General features: G+C 44.9%; 1 protein-coding gene across 2 annotated transcripts; it reads left to right on the top strand.

Moving 5' to 3' along the window:
- The first annotated feature begins 1,339 nt into the window (after positions 1 to 1,339).
- Positions 1,340 to 19,286, top strand: LOC131127586 (uncharacterized). 2 transcript variants are annotated; one of them, XM_078789583.1, is made up of 3 exons: positions 1,340 to 1,584; positions 13,863 to 13,958; positions 17,668 to 19,286. In XM_078789583.1, exons 1-3 carry the CDS (start codon positions 1,416 to 1,418, stop codon positions 18,060 to 18,062), a joined length of 660 nt encoding a protein of 219 aa, XP_078645709.1. In that variant the 5' UTR covers positions 1,340 to 1,415; the 3' UTR covers positions 18,063 to 19,286. The 2 variants fall into 2 exon arrangements, with proteins under 2 accessions (XP_078645709.1, XP_057925616.2); XM_058069633.2 differs by lacking the exon at positions 13,863 to 13,958.
- Positions 19,287 to 23,259: the final 3,973 nt, after the last annotated feature.

The raw sequence follows: 23,259 nt of genomic DNA, 5'->3' as shown, positions 1-23,259 counted from the left end.
GCTCTCTTGCTAAGTGCTAGCATGGTAGCCGTTAGCATGTTAGCATTTAAGCTAATTTACTCATGTCTAAAGGCAAATACACACATGGCATGATGTCGAGAGGTTATAGGACAACCTTGGCACTTTCTAAACTTGAGACTCTCTTGCTTGGTGCTAGCATGATGACTGTTAGCATGTTAGCATTTAAGGTAGTTTACTCATGTTTAAAGGCAAATACACACATGGCATGATGCAGGGAGGTTGTAGGACAACCTTGGCAGTTTCTAAACTTGAGGGCCTCTTGCTAGCTGCTAGCATGGTAGCCGTTAACATGTTAGCATTTAAGCTAATTTACTCATGTCTAAAGGCAAATACACACATGGCATGATGTAGGGAGGTTATAGGACAACCTTGGCACTTTTTCAACTTGATGCTCTCTCCGCACATAATATATGAACTTGCAGATGTGTATTCTCCAAGCTTCACATATTGCTTCCTGTCAGCTTTTGACCCAGTTCAGAACTAATCCTCTTATTCCGTACCTTTCTAATTTAGTTATTAGGATGTCATGATTGATTGTATCAAAGGCTTTTATCAGATCCAAGAATACTGCGGCTGCACACTTCCTATGATCTACAGCGTTAGTGATTTCTTCTGTAATTTTGATCAGTGGCATGGAGGTAGAAATGTTATCCATACTGACTTTCTGATATATCAGATTGCATTGATGTGAACTAAATGATTATCGTATCGTATTGCAAATACCAAGCCAATAAATCCAAGCTTTCATATACTGTGTGCTGTAGGTGTCTCATAGTAACTGATAACGTAGACAAAAAGTACAATAGCTTCATTAACCTGAAGTTCTGTGCCGTTAAAACAGCACAGCGTCACATATTTTAGGTTTTAACTGAGCCCCCGCGAGGTGGATGCCGATTCTGGCAGGCATGCAAAACCGGTGCCCTCTGCGATCTCATGCAAGACTCTTGGAGGCCGAGAATGAACCTTTTTGGACAGCTATTTTAAGATGACGATCTGACGAAGGTCATGGAATGTTAATGTAAACCTGCAATAACAAATGAATAGCAACTGTTTTACTCGTGTGTACAGGATTTCAGGTGATTCTAATCTCACCAAGTCTGATAAAGAAACAAGTCTGTGAATCCTTCCGTATGATTGTATTAACTGTTTACGTTGTTGCACACACATTCTTTACCAAGAAAGACAATTTTATTGTGACCTTGCAGCTCCTTTTCTTCAGCTTGCATGTTGCCTTCAATACTAAATACCGTCGCAAGATAGCGGCCGGGTGACATCACAATGCTCGGGCGCTCCTATAACTGCAATCGAAGAAGAAAAAGGCGGAAGTTAGCAACGTTTCAAGGCAGACCTCGTTCGCAGGCATCACAAAGTGCGATCGAATACAAACATAAAACATGTTGAAAGAATTGGTGAAGGAGCGACTAATGGCGGCGGCTGATGAAATATTGGCGCTGTTTGAAAGAACAATGGCGGAGGAACTTTCTCGATTAAGAGAGGAGAATGAGCAACATCGACAACGACTGGAAGCTGTTAGCAAGACCGGAGTTTTGTTTCATCGTAAAGGTATTTATGCTGTCCATCTCCCTTTAGCACATTTTTCATTTTATAGTAATGATTTAGTGACGTGCAATAGTCGATAGTTATAGGTTATCACATGGTTTGTCTGGTATCAGGCCAGGTATCATGCCCCCAAGTGTCAGTATCAGCCCGAGACCGATTTAACATTTTAAAAAATGATCAAAACACAATTTACACATATTTGACGTGATTCGGACATTTGACTTTGCCTATATTGGAAATTTACCCGCTACCTCAATATACTGCAGGGTTTAAAGGGGACCTATGATGCTTTTTCCACTTTTCTGACCTATTAATGTATTTTGGTGTTAAACCATGCCAAAATTTCAGATAATGACGTTTGTGCATTTGGAAATGAGCCCTGAAAGAAGATGGCTCAAAACGCTCCTTTCAAAAGGCAAGGCAAAACTGTTCCTTTGTGACGTGTGTGTGTGTGTGTGTGTGTGTGTGTGTGTGTGTGTGTGTGTATATATATATATATATATATATATATATGCGTGGGCGGCACGGCGGACTAGTGGTTAGCGCGCAGACCTCACAGCTAGGAGACCAGGGTTCAATTCCCACCCGCGTGGGTTTTCTCCGGGTACTCCGGTTTCCTCCCACATTCCAAAATGCTAGGTTAATTGGCGACTCCAAATTGTCCATAGGTATGAATGTGAGTGTGAATGGTTGTTTGTCTATATGTGCCCTGTGATTGGCTGGCGACCAGTCCAGGGTGTACCCCGCCTCTCGCCCGAAGACAGCTGGGATAGGCTCCAGCACCCCCGCGACCCTCGTGAGGAAAAGCGGTAGAAAATGAATGAATATATATGCGTATGTGTATATACAGTGAAGAAAATAAGTATTTGAACACCCTGCTATTTTGCTATTTCTCCCACTTAGAAATCATGGAGGGGTCTGAAATTTTCATCGTAGGTGCATGTCCACTGTGAGAGAGATAAACTAAAAAGAAAAATCCAGAAATCACAATGCATGATTTTTTAACAATTTATTTGTGTGATACAGCTGCAAATAAGTATTTGAACACCTGAGAAAATGAATGTTAATATTTGGTACAGTAGCCTTTGTTTGCTATTACAGAGGTCAAACGTTTCCTGTAGTTTTTCACCAGGTTTGCACACACTGCAGGAGGGATCTTGGCCCACTCCTCCACACAGATCTTCTCTAGATCAGTCAGGTTTCTGGGCTGTCGCTGAGAAACACGGAGTTTGAGCTCCCTCCAAAGATTTTCGATTGGGTTCAGGTCTGGAGACTGGCTGGGCCATGCTAGAACCTTGATATGCTTCTTACGGAGCCACTCCTTGGTTTTCCTGGCTGTGTGCTTCGGGTCGTTGTCGTGTTGGAAGACCCAGCCACGACCCATCTTCAATGCTCTAACAGAGGGAAGGAGGTTGTTCCCCAAAATCTCACAATACACGGCCCCAGTCATCCTCTCTTTAATGCAGTGCACTCGTCCTGTCCCATGTGCAGAAAAACACCCCCAAAGCATGATGCTACCACCCCCATGCTTCACAGTAGGGATGGTGTTCTTCGGATTGTACTCTTCATTCTTCTTCCTCCAAACACGCTTATTGGAATTATGACCAAAAAGTTCTATTTTGGTCTCATCTGACCATAAAACTTTCTCCCATGACTCCTCTGTATCATCCAAATGGTCATATGCAAACTTAAGACGGGCCTTGACATGTGCTGGTTTAAGCAGGGGAACCTTTCGTGCCATGCATGATTTCACATCATGACGTCTTAGTGTATTACCTACAGTAACCTTGGAAACGGTGGTCCCAGCTCTTTTCAGGTCATTGACCAAGTCCTGTCGTGTAGTTCTGGGCTGATTCCTCACCTTTCTTAGAATCATTGAGACCCCACGAGGTGATATCTTGCATGGGGCTCCACTCCGATTGAGATTGACCGTCATGTTTAGCTTCTTCCATTTTCTAATGATAGCTCCAACAGTGGACCTTTTTTCACCAAGCTGCTTGGTAATTGCTCCGTAGCCCTTTCCAGCCTTGTGGAGGTGTACAATTTTGTCTCTGGTGTCTTTGGACAGCTCTTTGGTCTTCGCCATGTTACAAGTTAAAGTCTTACTGATTGTATGGGGTGGACAGGTGTCTTTATGCAGCTAACGACCTCAAACAGGTGCATCTGATTCAGGATGATACATGGAGTGCAGGTGGACTTCTAATGGGCAGACTAACAGGTCTTTCAGGGTCAGAATTCTAGATGATACACAGGTGTTCAAATACTTATTTGCAGCTGTATCACACAAATAAATTGTTAAAAAATCATGCATTGTGATTTCTGGATTTTTCTTTTTAGTTTATCTCTCTCACAGTGGACATGCACCTACGATGACAATTTCAGACCCCTCCATGATTTCTAAGTGGGAGAAATAGCAAAATAGCAGGGTGTTCAAATACTTATTTTCTTCACTGTATGTATTATGTGTGTGTGTATATATATACATACACGTATATGTGTATATATATGTGTATATGTGTGTGTGTGTGTGTATACAGTAAAGTCTCGTTATATCGATATTCTCGGGAGTCGGAAAAAATACCGATATAACCGGACTATCCATATATCCGATCCTGCGCCGAACTGCATTAAAAGTGGGCGGATCTTTGATATGGCATGTAATTTTCTCCTTGAGTTCATGGATTGCGTATCTAGCATGCTTTTGTACTACAATAAATTTTGTACAGTAAATAAAAATAAACTTACGCTGTAGTGATAGGTTACCGGGACATAATTCACCCCGGAAGTATTGATAGGGAAGGTGTTGCCACCCGGAGGGGCAGGCGCGAGGGACGGGGGTTTTCCGCTTCCTTTGTGGCTTTCATGTCTTTCATGCCTTTACGTAGACATAGACATAGACTCCCTTTATTGTCATTGCACAAAAACACAGTAGTGAAATTGCCAACGAAATGTCGTTGCCTGGCTCCCATATAATAACAGACACAAAAGAAGATAAGTAATAATAAATAATAATAATAATGTGGAGAATAAATAGATAGAATAGACACCAAATATGAACAACATAATGTAAAGTGCAGCGTGAACAGTAAATTGCCCAAATAATTTAAATAATTTAAATAAATAATAATAATGTAAGTAAAGGTAGAGGGGCTTATTTGGCATTCAGCAGTCTGATGGCCAGGGGGAAGTAGCTGTCTCTGAACCTGGTCGTCCTACCGCGGATGCTGCAGAGCCTTCTCCCCGATGCTAGGCGAGAGAACAGTCCATGCTGGGGGTGTGTGGGGTCAGAGCAGATCCGATGGGCTCTAGATACACACCGGCTGTTTGCTATGTCCTTAATGGGGGGGAGCTGGGTCCCGATGATCTTCTCCGCTGTCCTCACCACTCTCTGCAGTAACGTCCAGTCCGAGGCCTTGCAGCTCCCAGACCAGACGGAGATGCAGTTGGTCAGCAGGCTCTCGATGGTCCCTCTGTAGAAGGTGGTAAGGATAGGAGGGGAGAGGGAGGCTCTTCTCATCCGCCGCAGGAAGTGCAGTCGCTGCTGTGCCTTCTTCGCCAGAGCGGAGGTGTGGAGTGACCAGCCGAGGTTGTCCGTGATATGCACCCCCAAGTACTTGGTTGTGTGTTAGAATAAAATGTAGATACAGGTATTATTTTGTTTGTTATCACCCTTATATCCATTTGCTTAGATAATCGAGAGAGTGTTTGAATGTGCTGAAGAAGGAATGTTCCTGTGACCCTGATCAGAGACCCCCCAGTGACCCCCAGGTCCTGGAGGTACCTGGATGCACCAACAGCGACTCTGCAGATGCTCATGTTAATCCTGCAAGAATGTGTCAAGATAAGAACTCATAAAACATTACAAGTAATTGCTCTCACATACACACACACACACATAGACAAACAAATACAGCTCGTGCAACTGCCTTCTCCCCCTCCCCTTAGAGTTGCACGACCATGTAGTAGGGACCCCCGAAAGAGAATAAAAGGAGAGGAGTGTGAACTGCATATTCAGAGTGGAGCGGCATGTCACTGGGTATGTGGTTTCACTCTCCTCGCTGCGAGAAACTTTGAATATTGTTGTCTGTCTCTTCTGTATTTCTGTATTTAAGTGTTTTTACAAGTGTCACAGGAGTTTGAACCTGACATTGTGGTCACAACTTCTACGGCTGTGCCGTTGATGCTGAGTGGAGTGTGGCTGGGTCTGGATCTCCTGAAGTCGACGATCTCCTTTGTTTTGTCAACATTCAGGATCAGGTTGTTCGCCTTGCACCAATCCACAAGGTGTCGCACTTCCTCCCTGTAAGCCAGTTCGTTGTTGTCCTGAATGAGGCCCACAACTGTTGTGTCATCCGCGTACTTCAGGATATGGTTGCTGCTGTACTTGGGGCGACAGTCATGGGTCATTAGGGTAAACAACAGGGGGCTCAGAACACATCCCTGGGGTGAGCCGGTGTTCAGGGAGATGACACTGGATGTGTTGTTGCCCACTCTGACATACTGGGTTCTATCTGTGAGGAAGTCAAGCAGCCAGTTGCACAGGGAGGTCTTGAGGCCCAGTGGCTCCAACTTGCGTACCAGGTCCTGGGGGATGATCGTGTTGAATGCTGAGCTGAAGTCTAGGAACAGCATCCGTACATGGGTGTTTTTCTTCTCCAGGTGCTCCAGGCTCAGGTGGAGAGCAGTGGAGATGGCGTCTTCAGTGGAGCGGTTTGGCTGGTACGCGAATTGGAAGGGGTCGAGTGATGGGGGGAGTATGGAGGTGATATGGTCCTTAACCACTCTCTCGAAACATTTCATAATGGTTGATGTGAGTGCAACGGGCCGAAAGTCGTTCAGACATGTAATAGATGGTTTCTTGGGCACTGGAATTATTGTGGCGGTCTTGAAACACGGGGGGACTACAGCTTGGGCCAGTGAGGTGTTGAAGATGTCTGTGAGCATGTGGGCCAGCTGGTCTGCACATTCCTTGATCACCCGTCCTGGAATGGCGTGTGGGCTTGCAGCTTTCCACACGTTGACCTTCCTCAGGACTCTCCACACAGCAGCAGTATCAAACTTGACTGCCTGTTCATCGGGGTGGGGGGTAGCCTTCCTCGCAGGGTTATTGTTCAGAGCCTCAAACCTTCTGAAGAAGTTATTTAGCTCATTGAGGAAGCTGATGTCATTCTGGCAGGGTGCAGGTCTGGCTTTGTAGTCAGTGACAGTCTGCATGCCCTGCCACAGTTGTCTGGTGTTGCCGGGGTCCTGGAAGAAGCTTTGGATCTTCCAGCTGTGGGCACGCTTTGCCACTTTGATGGCACGGTTCAGATTTGCCCTTGACTGTAACCTCCTCCATGCACCACTGTATGTAGCCTGTTACAGATGCAGCATACTCCCCCACATTGGTGTGTTGGTTGTATGTTGCAGCTTCTCTGAACATGTCCCATTCGGTGCACTCAAAACAGTCTTGCAGTGCAGACATAGCTCCCTCTGGCCACACCCTCACCTTCTTCACAGCAGGCTTTCCCCTGGTGAGCAGGGGCTGATATGCTGGGATTAGCATAACAGATCTGTGATCTGAGGAGCCAAGCTCTCTTTTCACCACGACGGTCCGGTACAGCGACCGCATTACTGCCGAGGCTGCACCGATCCGTCTGTCGACCTCACGCTCCCACTTTCCCTCACTCGTGAACAAGACCCCGAGATACTTAAACTCCTCCACCTGGGGCAGGACCTCAATCCCAACCTGGAGGGAGCACTCCACCCTTTTCCGACTGAGAACCATGGCCTCTAATTTGGAGGTACTGAGTCTCATCCCAGAAGCTTCACACTCAGATGCAAACCGTCCCAGTAAACGCTGAAGGTCGCAGCCCGAAGAAGCCATAAGAACCACATCATCTGCAAATAGCAGAGATGAGATTCTAAGGCCCCCGAACTGGACTCCCTCAACACCTTGGCTGCGCCTAGAGATTCTGTCCGTGAAAATTGTGAACAGAATCGGTGACAAAGGGCAGCCTTGGCGGAGGCCAACGTTTACTGGAAACAGGCTCGACTTACTACTGGCAATGCGAACCAGACTCCTGCCTCGTTTGTACAAGGACCGGATAGCACGTAGTAACGCGCCACCAATCCCGTATTCCCGGAGCCCCCCCCAAAGAACGCCGCGAGGGACACGGTCAAATGCCTTTTCCAGGTCCACAAAGCACATGTAGACTGGTTGGGCAAACTCCCATGTACCCTCAAGCACCCTCGTGAGGGTGTAGAGCTGGTCCAGTGTTCCACGACCAGGACGAAAACCGCATTGGACCTCCTGTATCAGAGGTTCGGCCAACGGTCGTACCCTTCTCTCCAGCACCCTGGAATAGACTTTCCCAGGGAGGCTGAGGAGTGTGATGCCCCTGTAGTTGGAACACACCCTCCGGTCACCCTTCTTGAAAAGGGGGACCACCACCCCGGTCTGCCAATCCAAAGGTACTGTTCCCGACTTCCATGCAATGTTGAAGAGACGTGTCAGCCAAGACAGTCCCTCAACATCCAGAGCCTTGAGGAATTCTGGGCGGAACTCGTCCACCCCCGGAGCTTTGCCACTGAGGAGCATCTTAACGACCCCAGATACCTCAGCCACGGAATGGCACTGTCCACGTATGTGTCCTCAGACTCTGCTTCCTCTATGGAAGGTATGTCAGTGTGATTGAGAAGGGCCTCAAAGTATTCCTTCCACCCTCCAACTACATCCCCAGTCGAGGTCAGCAGGCCCCCGTCTCCACTGTAAACAGTGTGGACTGGGCACTGCTTCCCTTTTCTGAGGCGCCAGATGGTTTGCCAGAACCTCTTCGAGGCCGACCGAAAGTCGTGCTCCATGGCCTCACCGAATTCCTCCCACACCCGAGTTTTTGCCTCGATGCAGGTGAAGCTCTGCCGGAGGTGAGAGTTGAAGACTCGACGAACGGGAGACTCTGCCAGACGTTCCCAGCACACCCTCACTACTCGTTGGTGCTGGGTCTGTCCAGCATCCTCCCCCGCCATCTAATCCAACTCATCACCAGGTGGTGATCAGTTGACAGCTCAGCCCCTCTCTTCACCCGTGTGCCCAGAACATGCGGACGCAGGTTTGATGATACGACTACAAAGTCGATCATAGACCTGCGGCCTAGGGTGTCCTGGTGCCAAGTGCACTTATGGACATCCCTATGTTTGAACATGGTGTTAGTTATGGACAAACTGTGGTTCGCACAGAAGTCCAATAACATCACACCGCACGGGTTCAGATCAGGGAGGCCATTCCTCCCAATCACGCCCCTCCAGGTCACACTGTCATTGCCTACATGGGCGTTGAAGTCTCCCAGTAGAACGACGGAGTCACCAGCTGGGGTGCTCTCCAGCACCCCTCTGATGGACTCCAAGAAGGCTGGGTACTCCGAACTGCCATTTGGTGCGTACGCACAAATGACAGTCAGGACCCTTTCCCCAGCCCGAAGGCGTAGGGAAATGACCCTCTCGTTCACCGGGGCTGACTCCAACACAGAGGCACCAAGCCGGGGGGCTATTAATAAGCCCACACCAGCTCGCCGCCTCTCCCCTGCAGCAACTCCAGAGTAGAACAAGGTCCAGCCCCTCTCGAGGAGTTTGGTTCCGGAACCCAAACTGTGGGTCGAAGTGAGTCCGACTATGTCTAGTCGGAATGTCTCAACCTCTAGCACAAGTTCAGGTTCCTTCCCCACCAGCGAAGTGACATTCCATGTCCCAAGAACCAGATTTGGCCGCCGATGACCAGGTCGCCTACGGTGCGTAGGCGCCCTTGACCGCCACCCAGCACACATTGCACCGGACCCTTATGCTTGCCCCCGTAGGTGGTGGGTCTATTTGTATGTATATTTGTGTATGTATGTATGTGCATATATAGTATGTATATATGCACATATATATGTGTATGTTTATACAGTAAAACCTCGGATATATCGGATTCAATTGTTCCCACTGGTTTTGTCCAATATAAGCAAAATCCGTTATATGCGTATACCGGAAAATGTCCGTTTCGGATTTAAAAAAAATTTTTTAATCGGATTTTATCCGTTATAAAAAGGCACTTCCTTGACTATGTTTCCAATGTACCTGGACTGGGCAATGAAAAGAGACGTAAGGTAATGAGAATTTAACTTTATTGGACTCTGAGCATAACAAATTGTTAATTAAGCTAGGCCCTGTTACGCCCGTCAGGCCTACGTTATTTCCAATAGTGAGGTTAAGATCTCATTCACTGCTGTGCTAGTATTATTGACGTCACTCACTTTTATATTTGTCCTAAATCTGGAGCCAGGAGAAAGACAATAGCCAGTGACATCAACAAGATTAGCATAACGTAGGCCTACGTGATCTTAACCTCACTACTGTTTTGGGATTTGGCCTCATGTAGACCTAGGGCCTACCCTTCCTGCCACATTCATTACACGGACGCGCAATGCCATGGGGGATCATCCGATATATGCGAGGGAAATTGGAACGGGACTGGAGATTTTGTCCGAAATAGGCGAAATCCGTTATAAAAAATCTGATATATGCAATGAAATTTTATTGGAAATGCATTACAGAAAAATCGGTTCTTTTTTATCTGTCCGTTGTGAGCGAATTTCCGATATATCCGAGTCCGATATATCCGAAGTTTACTGTATATATGTATATGTGTGTATATATATATATGTGTGTGTGTGTATATATATATATGTATATGTGTGTGTGTGTGTGTATATATATATATATGTATATGTGTGTGTGTGTGTGTGTGTGTGTGTGTGTATATATATATATATATATATGTGTGTGTGTGTATATATATATATGTATATGTGTGTGTGTGTATATATATATATGTGTGTGTATTAGGGTGCATCAAAAAACACAAATATTGAATTGATATGGCTGGGTACTAAAAGTGTTCCAATATATGTAGAAACAACACATAAAAAATATTTTTCCAATACATGATTATTTATGGGTGCCACCATACATCTGTTTTTGTGGAATAATGTGGTGAACAGTGCTCACTGGTCGCCATGGAGATTTGAGGTCAGCAAAGACTGCAGCTCAGGAACTGCAGTGATCTTTGATGTTTTGGTTGGTATTTATACTCCCATTACATATTACTACCAAATTTGTGGTTTTGTCTTTGTAATTTGAATGATTTGTAGTCATATTTATAGGTATTAAGTGCTCATTGCCTCTACTGTAGCTAACATTAGCTAGCTACAGTTTGCTAATGACAATTAGCTAATAGCTGAGCAAGCCTAAGATCAACAACAGTAATATAGAGTAGATAGTATTACTGATGCTTCATATTTATTGAGAGTAGTACTGTAGTCCTACATAATCTGATATACACTTGTCCATTTATTATTTTAGTCTTCATTCCGCCTGATATCCTCAGCCAACCAAGTGTTGTGTCACTGGCTGTAAGGTTGAAGATGTCGCCAATGCAACAGGCTGCCTTCACTCGTGGCCTGGTCGCAGAGTCATGTGGTGATTATACCACATGACTCTGCGACTCTCTGCCTCCTATGCAACAGCTGACCGAGAATAGAATGGGCTATCAATGCTGCGTTCAAAATAAGTCCGGTCAATGTCTGTGCGATGAATGTGGTGAATGACTGTGCCGAGCTTGGCGTCACACTCACATCCGACTTTGTCGCAATGACCAGGAAGGAGCAGTACCTGCAGAATGTACTGCAGGCAGTTGAACATGACCACAGCCAACAGCCAAACATTTGTCGCTGCAAACGCAAGCTGATCCCTGAATAGGAGGGTTACCCCTGGGTGGCAGGTGGGATGACAAATCTGGGGTTAGATGCACTGGTGAGGTTCAGATTTAATCTCTCCCTTGTGATGTTCCTCAGTGGAGAGGACTCTGGCACAATAGACTGTTTCTAGTGAGTTTGCCAGTAGAGAGTTTGTTATATAAATGTGTTACTATTGCCCCTTGTGTTTACAATAAAATACAAATAAAATAAAAAACAAAGTGTTTAAACTTTATATGGATGTCGAATATCCATCACCGCTACATAAAATTCAGGGTAAGGCCATGTGAACATGTCCCATTTACCACCATTAATTTTGTCAATAGGACAAATGAATGGAGAATCTTGAAAGTTGAATTCTGAGGAATACCCAATCCAAATAGAAAACAAATATATTTACTTTGGTAACCCTATAGAAAATGATGCTGTATAGAAGTTCATTGTACTCGACATTTCCAGGTCAACTTTTTGGCAATTAAACTAGAAATTGCACATTTTCCAAAATTTTACAAAAGTTTATGTGTGAGGTGGCTCCCCTAAATCTCAGTGGATTTCCTCAAGACTTTGCAGAAGACACTATGTTCATTAGAAAAAATGAAATGCCAGCCAAATTTATATTATGAAATTAAAATTTCCCAAATTAAAATTTGATGCACCCTAATATACGTATACAGTGCATCCGGAAAGTATTCACAGCGCTTCACTTTTTCTACATTTTGTCATGTTACAGCCTCATTCCAAACTGTATTAAATTAATCTCTTACCTCAAAATTCTACACAAAATACTCCATTATGACAATGTGAAAAAAGGTTTCTTTGACATGTTTTGAATTTATTAAAAATAGAAAACAAAAAAATCACATTTACATAAGTATTAACAGCCTTTGCTTAATACTTTGTTGATCCACCTTTGGCAGCAATTACAGTCTCAAGTCTTTTTGAATATGATCCCACAAGTTTAGCACACCTATCTTTAGGCAGTTTTGCCCAATTTTCTTTGCAATAAGTCTCAAGCTCCATCAGGTTGGATGGGAGACGTCTGTGCACAGCCATTTTCAGATCTCTCCAGAGATGTTCGATCGGATTCAAGTCTGGACTCTGGCTGGGCCACTCCAGGACATTCACGGAGTGGTTCTGAAGCCAATCTTTTAAGATCTTGGCTGTGTGCTTCGGGTCGTTGTCCTGATGAAAAATGAACATTTGCCCCAGCCTGAGGTCAAGAACGCTCTGGAGCAGGTTTTCTTCCAGGATATCTCTATATATTGCTGCATTCATTTGTCCTTCTATCCTGACTAGTCTGCCAGTTCCTGCTGCTGAAAAACATCCCCACAGCATGATGCTGCCACCACCATGCTTCACTGTAGGGATGGTATTGGCCTGGTGATGAGCAGTGCCTGGTTTCCTCCAAACATGGCGCCATCTTTGTCTCATCAGACCAGAGAATTTTGTTTCTCATGGTCTGAGCAGAGAATTTTGTTTCTCATGGTCATTCAGTTGCTTTTTGGCAAATTCCAGACGGGCTGCCATGTTCCTTTTACTAAGGAGTGGCTTTCGTCTGGCCACTCTACCATCCAGGCCTGATTGGTGGATTGCTGCAGAGATGGTTGTCCTTCTGGAAGGCTCTCCTCTCTCCAAAGAGGAACGCTGGAGCTCTGACAGAGTGATCATCGGGGCCTTGGTCACCTCCCTGACTAAGGCCCTTCTTCCCCGATCGCTCAGTTTAGAAGGCCGGCCAGCTCTAGGAAGAGTCCTGGTGGTTCAAAACGTCTTCCATTTACGAATAATGGAGGCCACTGTGCTCATTGAGACCTTCAAAGCAGCAGAATTTTTTCTGTATCCTTCCCCAGATTTGTGCCTCAAGACAATCCTGTCTCGCAGGTCTACAGACAGTTCTTTTGACTTCATGCTTGGTGTTTGTGCTCTGACATGCACAGTCAACTGTGGGACCTTATATAGACAGGTGTGTGCCTTTCCAAATCATGTCCAATCAACTGAATTTACTGCAGGTGGACTCCAATTAAGCTGTAGAAAGATCTCAAGGATGATCAGTGGAAAAAAGATGCACCTGAGCTCAATTTTGAGCTTCATGGCAAAGGCTGTGAATACTTATGTAAATGTGATTTCTTAGTTTTCTATTTTTAATAAATTCAAAAAAAGTAAAAAAAAAAAAATTCACTTTGTCATAATGGAGTATTTTGTGTAGAATTTTGAGGTAAGAGATTAAATTAATACAATTTGGAATGAGGCTGTAACATGACAAAGTGTGGAAAAAGTGAAGCGCTGTGAATATTTTCCGGATGCACTGTAGAAGAAATTCTCCGCAACCTAATTGAGGCCTCCAAGACCACTTGTTTAAGTAAATTTCATCTCCCCAAGCGTATTCGTTAATCTCCACTTATGAGAAGGAATAAAACTGACTCACTAGTAAAAGTTAACATCATGTATTGTAAAATTGGTCAGACAGAATAAAATCACAAAAACACAGGATCCTGGGCTGATTTTCTCTTCCAGTGTCCGCCTGCAGCCTCCTGACGAGAAGGAAAGTCAGCCCCGATTCTTGCATCCCAGCGCTTTTTGCAGATCTCCTTAGATGGGGTGGAGTTGGGGGTATGTGTGGGGGATGGACCGGGATCCCGTTCCCGGACCAGATACTTCCTCCTTCACCCCATTATCTTCATTGCCTTTTGAGTAAATACCTGAGACCTTCCTGGCCTTTTGGTTCTCCCCCAATGAGCACTGCAAAGATAAGAAGAAGACACACAACGCAGGATGTCGTGCCCTGACCATCTGTTAAATGACCCTTAACTGGCACTGGTCACAGTTTGACTTGATACTCATCTACCCTACATCGAAGACAATTATTTAAAAAAACTAAAGGCATGCCAAAGATACAGAAGGATATTTTCAAGAGTAGATGTTGTTTCCTCCAAGGTCTTTGGAACCACAAACTTCTATTTCCTTCAGCCAGAGGAAATGTGACGTTTTTACTGTCACCCAGTATGGGCGTATCAACCTGGGCTGCGTCCACACTCTTTTTTTCAAATCTTAAGTACACCCATGGTGATGTGTACACCCCGTTCTCAGGACCCCCTTTTGCAGTATCAGCAACCTGTGCAGAAACTTTTACTCACCAACCATTGTGATCCAACAAGTGTCATACATCATTTTTTCCATGACATCCATGGGTCCTGTGCCAGCAGTAGGTCCAGGAAACTGCTGACATCCAGTGAGTTCAAATTGTGTGAACCTCATCTGGATGTTTACGGCACATCCGACAGCTATATGAGCTAATGGAAGTGCTTCAACCCATTTTTATATCCTACATATTTTTGCTATTTTGTTTTTACATTTTTGATTAATTCCTTCAACCTTACCTCAGCTTTATCTATCATCTATGGATGACACCTATGTGTCCTGGCATGTATCATTTATTGTTTACCTAATTGTCCAAGTCCATGTGCCTCGTCCGGAGCAGCCGAGCAGAGGGGACAGTGCACCCATCACTAGAAACCCAAACTCCATCCTTGTTTTTACTACCGCTCGATGATAGCCAACAATTTTTTTCTTGTGCTGCTTACAACACTATCTAATTATGCCAACTTTGATAACATACCTTCAATCTCTAAAACACTTAACTGCAATTTTGATTTGTAGCAAGCTACTGCCTGCATTTCCTAGGGAGATAAGATCACCCCCTTTTGCATGCCCTTACCTACAACCGGGCATTTTGCAGCCTCAAAATGTCCTTATCTTGTTTTCTTGTTGCGATTTTCTATCGTACTCTCTCCACTGTACCAACTCTTAATGTACCACATGCCACCCAATATTACCTCCTACCTTCTGAGAGCTCCAGCGCTCCAACACTTTCATGTTCCCATCTTCCTACTACCTTACCGCTGCATAAGCCACTTTCAACGACCCATCTGTCCATAGATCTGCTCTTGCCTTTGTTTCTTCCATCACTTTCTCTGTACCCAGATGTGGGACCCCCTCCTGTATCATCACAGCCATATTATAGATGTACTGAAAGTGCAATGTAAACCATGAAACTATACATAGTGAGTACTATCAACAAGTGCGACATGACGTGTGCCGTATTTTCCCTCCAAAAATTTCAAGTCCTACTACATACCATGTGGATGTAACAACTCTGTAGACTCAAGCTGGACGCTAACATACATAAAAATCGTTCACTTACCCACATCCCCCTCCTGAAAAGAACACCTTTTACTGAGTATAGGATGTAAGTCAACCGGCGAACAAAAAACTTGTTTGAGAGCGATGAACGACTCCTGCGACTTGGGCATCTACACCAGTGCAGCAGAAAACTTGCACATGGCCTGAGCGTTGACCAAGGCTTGAAGAGTGGTCAGCTCACCATTATTTGCAACAAATAAGCAGCTGAACAATGCTGCATACGCCAAATGGGAGACATGATCCCTTGTGACTGCATGATGTTCCATAACAGTAAAATTAACAGCTGATGCAGAGAGTGAGGGAGAGAAGAAAACACACTAGATTATTGTGGAAGCAAATATGCTTGATGTCCTAAAATCACATTGGATTGAGGAGAACCTATCAAACACACATAGTCCTCATTCCTGTCATAATTCAAGATCAATGAGAGGTGTAAACAAGTGCAGGCTCCTACACCATGGGGACCACTTAGAGAAGAGAAGACTTCCAGGCTCGTCCGGTGTCGCCAGGGTCAAGGCTGCCCAATAGATCTGCACACTGATCACTTTATGGAGTACTGTCCAATGCCACCATGATCTTTGAACCCAGTTGCCCTTGATCGTTCAGCATTGGGAAATGTGTCCTGTAGCCATCTTGGTCCACATAAGATGCTTGCCCCCTTGATAGTTGGTGGTATGGTCAGCGGAAGTGCGGAGGGAACCTCAGAGAATCCCACAAATGGGACTTTTCCTGTGCTGAGCCTGAGAGGTGGACGGCTACTGATGGTGGAGTATTTTGCACAAGTGTCAAGCATCATTGATAGCACAGTGTTATCTCCAGTCACAGGGATGCATGGGCCTGCCAAACCATGCTCCTTGCCCCCATTTTTGGTGTGAGGGGTATTGACCTCCCCCTCAGGTAAGGGCTTGGTTGAATGGTTCATGATTGAAGCATGTCCCCTTGAGGACCTTGAATAGTCCATTGCTGCTGATAAGACTGCTGTCCTTGTTGTTGTTGAAAAGCATGTCGTGGGCAGGTCATCGCATCCACATGGAGGGAACAAGGTGGTATCACTGGGCATTTTCTCACTCGGTGAGCCATAGAGCCACAGAAATAACAATTCTCTCAACCAAGTCCCACTGCACCCCCACCTCTCTTACCTCTACCATGACCACGCTGAGCCAGAAACTTGTGCAAATCCCTGTGGGGCTTGAATCCTGTCGACAGGTCCCCATATGGGAAGTTCTGGTGGTAGAGGAGCCCAATCTGACTTTTGGTTTGATGCCTGTTGTTTAGACACCATTTGTCTATTTTACCCCCAGGATGGCTCGAAGGCCACCAATCGCTGTTGTAAACCCATGTGTTGCCTCTGTGAGGCGCTGCATAAAAAGTGCACCCCCAGAGGATGGTGAGGGTAATTTTTCAGCAATACATGTACGATCTGTGATAGAAAAAGGCACATAAACAGGCTGTGTGGTGATGCAAGAAGGGGTGCCTGAATATTAATCTCTGATACTTCTGACACACACGGCAACATTTTAGCTGTCCTACTTGCATGGCGCTGAGTCCTCCGCTTTATTGTCTTCTTACTGGCCATCTGTTTACTTTCTGTACTCCAGCCCCCTTTCAACTCCTCATCTGAACTACATTCCTCTTCATCCTTCTCTTCTCCAACCTTTTCCTGACCGACCCACAACTTATCCTTAACCTTTTCTTATCTCCTCATGTTGATACATGTGTTAGCAATTTCAACTGTTCAATTTCCTTCATTAATTGTTCCTCCCTTATTGTTAATGACCCCCTGTAGAGGCACTCCGCCTTGGCCTCTGCCACCTCTGGATTTTTGGCCTGTTCCTTCAAGTCAGTTAACATATCACGTGAGGGGTCTGTCCACCTCTTTCACGCTGCCCAGACCTGTGAGGAAAGAGCCAAACAGTAGCAAGCCAAAAATAGAAAATTAAAGAACAGCAGTGGAGTTGAGGCTTCAAATATGCCAAATTCCATGTAAGCAACTGTTGTTAACCAACTAGCTAACTGCTGCTAGTAAGCATCGCTTTCAATACTGTAGTTTTGACCACAGAGGCATCACAACCATCGGGGGGAAAAAACATCAGCGCTAAAGTGTGTTTGTGTCCTGCAGACGTCCAACAGATGATTGGCTGTGAAGAAGAACCCCCACCTCAGCTGGAGGGGGGCAGCTCCACTTTGAAGAAGGAAGATCCCCAGTCTTTCCACGTGAAAGAGGAAGAGGAGGAACTGTGGATCACTCAGGAGGAAGAGTGCCTTCTCGAACGGGAGGGGGCTGATCTCACCAAGTTGCCGCTGACTGTTGTCTCTGTGAAGATAGAAGACGATAAAGACACACCACAAGCTGATAGCCTCTTAGCATCATTATCAGATAGCGAGCACACAACGTCACTCTCTCCCGAGGATGAAGAAGCTTTGAGCAGCGATCCAGAGTGTGAAGGCGATACAAGGACTTGTGCTGACGACAAACACTCTGAATGCTCCAAAAAGAAAACGGTCATAAACTGAGCTGCTCGGTTTGTGCTAAAAGCTTTTCTATTCAAAGGGATTTTGATAGACACATGAGAATACACACAAGAGAAAAAGCCTTTAGTTGTTCAAAGTGTGATAAAAGTTTTGTTAAAAGAGCAAACATGTTGTCGCACATGAGAACACACACAGGAGGAAAACCCTTTAGGTGTTCAATTTGTGGTAAAGGATTTACTCATAATTGTAACATGGAATCACACAAGAGGACACACACGGAAGAAAAAGCCTTTAGTTGTCCAATTTGTGATAAAAGATTCTCTCAAAAGGTAGCAATCATATCACACATGAGAACACACAGGAGAGAAACCCTTCAGTTGTTCACTGTGTGGAAAACAATTCACTCAAAATTGTAATAGGGAATCACATATGAGAACACACACAGGAGAAAAACCTTTTCAGTGCTCAGTTTGTGGTCAGAAATTCACACGGAAAGAGAATATAGCATCCCACATGCGAACACACACAGGAGAAAAACCCTTTAGTTGTTCAATTTGTGGGAAAAGATTCACCCAAAATGTACATATGGAATCACACGTGAGAACACACACAGAGCAAAAACCTTTTCAATGCTCAGTTTGTGATCAAAGATTTAGCCGCAAAGAAAATATAGCATCACACATGAGAACACATACAGGAGAAAAACCTTTTTGCTGTTCAGTTTGTAGTAAACGATTCTCTCAAAATGTACATATGGAATTACACATGAGAACACACACACAAGAAAAACCTTTTCAATGCTCAGTTTGTGCCAAAAGATTCACTCAAAAAGTAAGTATGGCATCACACATGAGAACACACACAGGAGAAAAACCTTTTAGTTGTTCAGTTTGTGGTAAAAATTATTCTCATAAGAAAAGTTTGACAGTACACATGTGGACACACAACGGAGAATAAACACTTTCCCCACCAGTTAGGGTTTTTAAAAACTTTGTCAAATCATGGAATTGATCTTGTGTTTACATTACTCTTGCTGCTGTCTTTAGAGCAGTCACTATATGTACCAGTAAAGAATGTCAATGAATAAGTATTGTGTATTGTAATGACTGCTTTTGTACTTTTCATCTTCTGTATTCATTGCCAAGATTGAGGAATAGGAGGATATTCTGCCTTACAAATGATTACTGTATTGGAATACAGTAAACCATTAGTAAGGCAGAATGAAATAAGCAGATCTAGGTCATATTTATACTGTAACGTGCAATAATTTCTAACATGCTTAGCAAATGGCTACATCATAGACATGAATGAAAATACAGTGACTGACTATATGAATTATGGATTTAAATGAGTATGAGTGAATGGTGTTGCTAATATGTGTTCCATATGTGTCTGTCACTGGGACATCATGTGGACTGGTACATGTCTCCACTGTCCTCATTATCATCCATCCAGTGGGAGTGCAGGGATGATCTCCACTGCCATGTCACTAACCCTTTTCAATGAAAATACTCTTTCTCGTGACGTCGACACGAAAGACCTCCACCAAAAAACTTTGTAAAGAACACAAATATCACAGTTTTAAACTACTAAAGATAATCATGATGGAGGATGGACCTGCAGGACAGTCACCAGTATGTGGTACAACCATGGAACATCATTAATGGCCTCCAGATCTTCTCCTCCTTTGGCTTCCTGCACCTCATCATTATATCACCTGCGCTCCAGCATGATACAGTGCAGGATGCTTGGACCTTGATATACTGCATCATATACATACGTTCTATATGGCATCAAAAAATACATATTCAAACTTGTGTTATTGCTGATCAGAGTGTTGTACAAATGAAGTAGCCAAAAAGTAAGAAAGGAAATATGAATATTACTACTGTTTAATAGTATATCAGGTTTAGCTGTGAGCTGGAGATAAATCTGCAGAAAGAGAACATGTCTTTTCTCCCCAGTGAAACCTCCATTTAAAAGAATAATAACTTTGCTTCTATATTGTCCATTTTGTTAGTTTGCCTTCACTTTAGTTATGTTACAGGTGTCATTCTGTAAGGACGTTGGGGTAAACGTGAGACCTTGTGACACTACCAGGAAGTGTCAGGAAGACCAGACCGTCTGAATTCACAAGGCTGGTTCACTGCTGGAGGAGGAGCCTCTGACCGTCTGGCCTTTGTAGACCGGGTAGGCTACTGGCCTGGGAGGATGCAGAGCCCGAACTCAGACACACCCTCTGTCTCCTTCCTGCTGCACTCTCCTCCCACTGCGAAACGTTAGGTGCTACTCGTTTTTTTATTTCATGTACCCCCAATGGCAATTGACGTCCCCCACTTTGGGAACCACTGATCCAAGTCATCTCTCCAGGGTGGGCTGGGGAGGCAGTCCGCAGTCCTTCAGAAGTCTCTATTTGCCTGTTGAATACCGGATGGACCCAAGTGGAAATGCTCTTCTTTCTACAATGTAACATTCAGAAAGTTTTAGAAAATGCTGTGAAACTTCATTATTTGTTTGGTGAATTACATATATTAAATCCAAAGTGTAAAGCAAATGTTCACGGTGTTTCCTCTTAAGTGAATATGTTCTATCTCCGAAGCGGATCACTAGGAAGGAAATGCAATGAGAAGCATTCATACATTGGGTATACCGGATATACTTTCCTTGGTCACAATGCTGACATCTTGAGGCAATATATGAAATTGCTCAATATAAGAGCTGAAGTGTCTATCCATTGTCTATACCACTTATCCTCACGAGGGCTGCGGGTATGCTGGAGCCTAACCCAGCTCTCTTCGGGCGAGAGGCGGGGTCCACCCTGGACTGGTGGCCAGCCAATCCTAGGGCACATATAGACAAACAACCATTCCCATCCACAATTTAGAGTCGCCAATTAACATGCATGTTTTTGGAATATGGGAGGAAACCAGGGTACCCGGATAAAACCTACGCACCGTGCAGCACAGAGCTGAAGTAGTTAAAGGTAAAGTAGGTTTTGTAGCACATGTTACGTATATACTCCGATACGGTAGGGGGGCGGTATCCAGTCTTTAACTCACGGCTGCAGGCCTTTGTGCATTGACACAAAAAGGAAAAAATGCGGAAGCCAACAACGGAGTAGTCCGACAGATAAAGCAAATTGTGAATGCGACAAAGATTGAATCTATTTAATGACTGAAAGAGTTTTAAGGACGAGACAAACTGACTAAATGTCTGGGTTGTTGAGAGAGAGCGATGGAACTTTCTCGAACAAGAGAGGAGATGGAACGACATGGACAACCGGATGTTTGCACTACTTTTAATGTGTTACACATTCAAGGTACGTTTACAATGTTGAGTGTAATCACCTAACACGATTTAACACACTTTTAATGTTTAATATAAGGAATCAAGGTGAATTCACAAACAAGCTTTTTAAAATTGCGCAACTGAGACAGAAATAGTAAATATAATTCAATACGGCGGCCAATGTCCACAGTAGGGCCTCTTTGAAACAGAGAATGTGAATAAAGATGAAGTAGAGTATATGATAGCATAGCCCAGGGGGGTCAAACTCATGCCATGGGGGGCTGAGACACTGCAGCTTTCTTTCCAGCTGCTCACGAAAGCAGGTGATTTTAATGATCAGCATCTGGTTTAATTTAAGGAAAAACCGTGAATCCCCACCTCATCGTGGTGGAGGGGTTTGAGGGGTTTGAGTGCACGAGTGATCCGAGGAGCTATGTTGTCTGGGGCTAGTATATGCCCTTGGTAGGGTCTCCCAAGGTGTCAGGTTTAAACCCCAACACTTGTAAAAAAAACACTGCCTGTACAAAGGAAGACACAGAGAGATGAGTTTCTTTTTACTTGCAAGGAGAGATGATGAAGACTGCACAGTTACAATCCTCCTACCAACTCTGAAACAGTCTCCATTCTCCTGCTATTTATTGAATCAGGAACGCCCTAGGTACACGTGGTTTCACCTGCTAAGGGAAGGAGGGTCTAACTATTCCAGTTGAAACCGGTTCTTTTGCACAACATGTTATCCATAGTGTGTGGGTATCTCCTCTTTGGCATGTGATCTTCCGGAGACACTCACACACACACACACACACACACACACTCTTTGAGGTCACATCTACTTCTGACCCGTGCAGCTACGTCATCTCGAGAGTGTGATAAAACTATCTGCTGAGAGAATCTTCTGTCACGTTCTATTTTCTCTAATCATGATATACACCAAATGTGCAAGCGACACAACATTAATCTTACTTTTGCCACGTGAGTGATATGAAATGCTTGTAGGTCATAAGACCCTTATGACTAAAACTAAGAGGAGGAACCGTATCACGCCTGGTGGTCGGACCTTCACCCGTGGGGCCCGGCCGGGCCCAACCCGAAGAAGCCACACGGGATCTCCCCCTCGTAGACCCACCACCTTCGGGGGCAAGCATAAGGGTCCGGTGCATTGTGTGTTGGATGGCGGTCAAGGGCGGGGGCCTGGGCGACCTGGTCTTCGGTGGCCAAATCTGGTTCTTGGGACATTGAATGTCACTTCTCTGGTAGGGAAAGAGCCTGAACTTGTGCGAGCGGTTGAAATATTCCAACTAGACATAGTTGGACTCACCTCAACCTACAGTTTGGGTTCTGGAACCAAACTCAGGGCCGCCGTCAAGCTGAAGAAGGAGTCCTATCGAGCATGGATGGCTTGTGGGACTCCTGAAGCAGCCGACAGGTACCGTCAAGCCAAACGGCACGCGGCTTGTGGTGGTTGTCGAGGCAAAAAGTCAGGTGTGAGAGGAATTCGGTGAGGCCATGGAGCACGACTTTCGGTCAGCCTGGAAGAGGTTCTGGCAAACCGTCCGGCGCCTCAGAAAAGGGAAGCAGTGCCCGGTCCACACTGTTTACAGTGGGAGTGGGGGCCTGCTGACCTTGACTGGGGATGTCGTCGGACGGTGGAAGGAATACTTTGAGGCCCTTCTCAATCCCACTGACATTCCTTCCATCGAGGTCCATCGAAGCAGAGTCTGAGGACACATACGTGGACAGTGCCATCACTGTGGCTGAGGTATCTGGGGTGGTCAAAACGCTCCTCAGTGGCAAAGCTCTGGGGGTGGACGAGTTCTGCCCAGAATTCCTCAAGGCTCTGGATGTTGAGGGACTGTCTTGGCTGACACGTCTCTTCAACATTGCATGGAATACGGGAATAGTACCTTTGGCTTGGCAGACCGGGGTGGTGGTCCCCCTTTTTAAGAAGGGT

Source organism: Doryrhamphus excisus, linkage group LG3 (assembly GCF_037039965.1).
Source record: "Doryrhamphus excisus strain RoL-2023G ecotype Guam linkage group LG3, RoL_Dexc_Guam_v1.1, whole genome shotgun sequence".
Classification (NCBI taxonomy): Eukaryota; Metazoa; Chordata; class Actinopteri; order Syngnathiformes; family Syngnathidae; genus Doryrhamphus; species Doryrhamphus excisus.
This window is presented reverse-complemented; position numbering and strand designations above follow the sequence as displayed.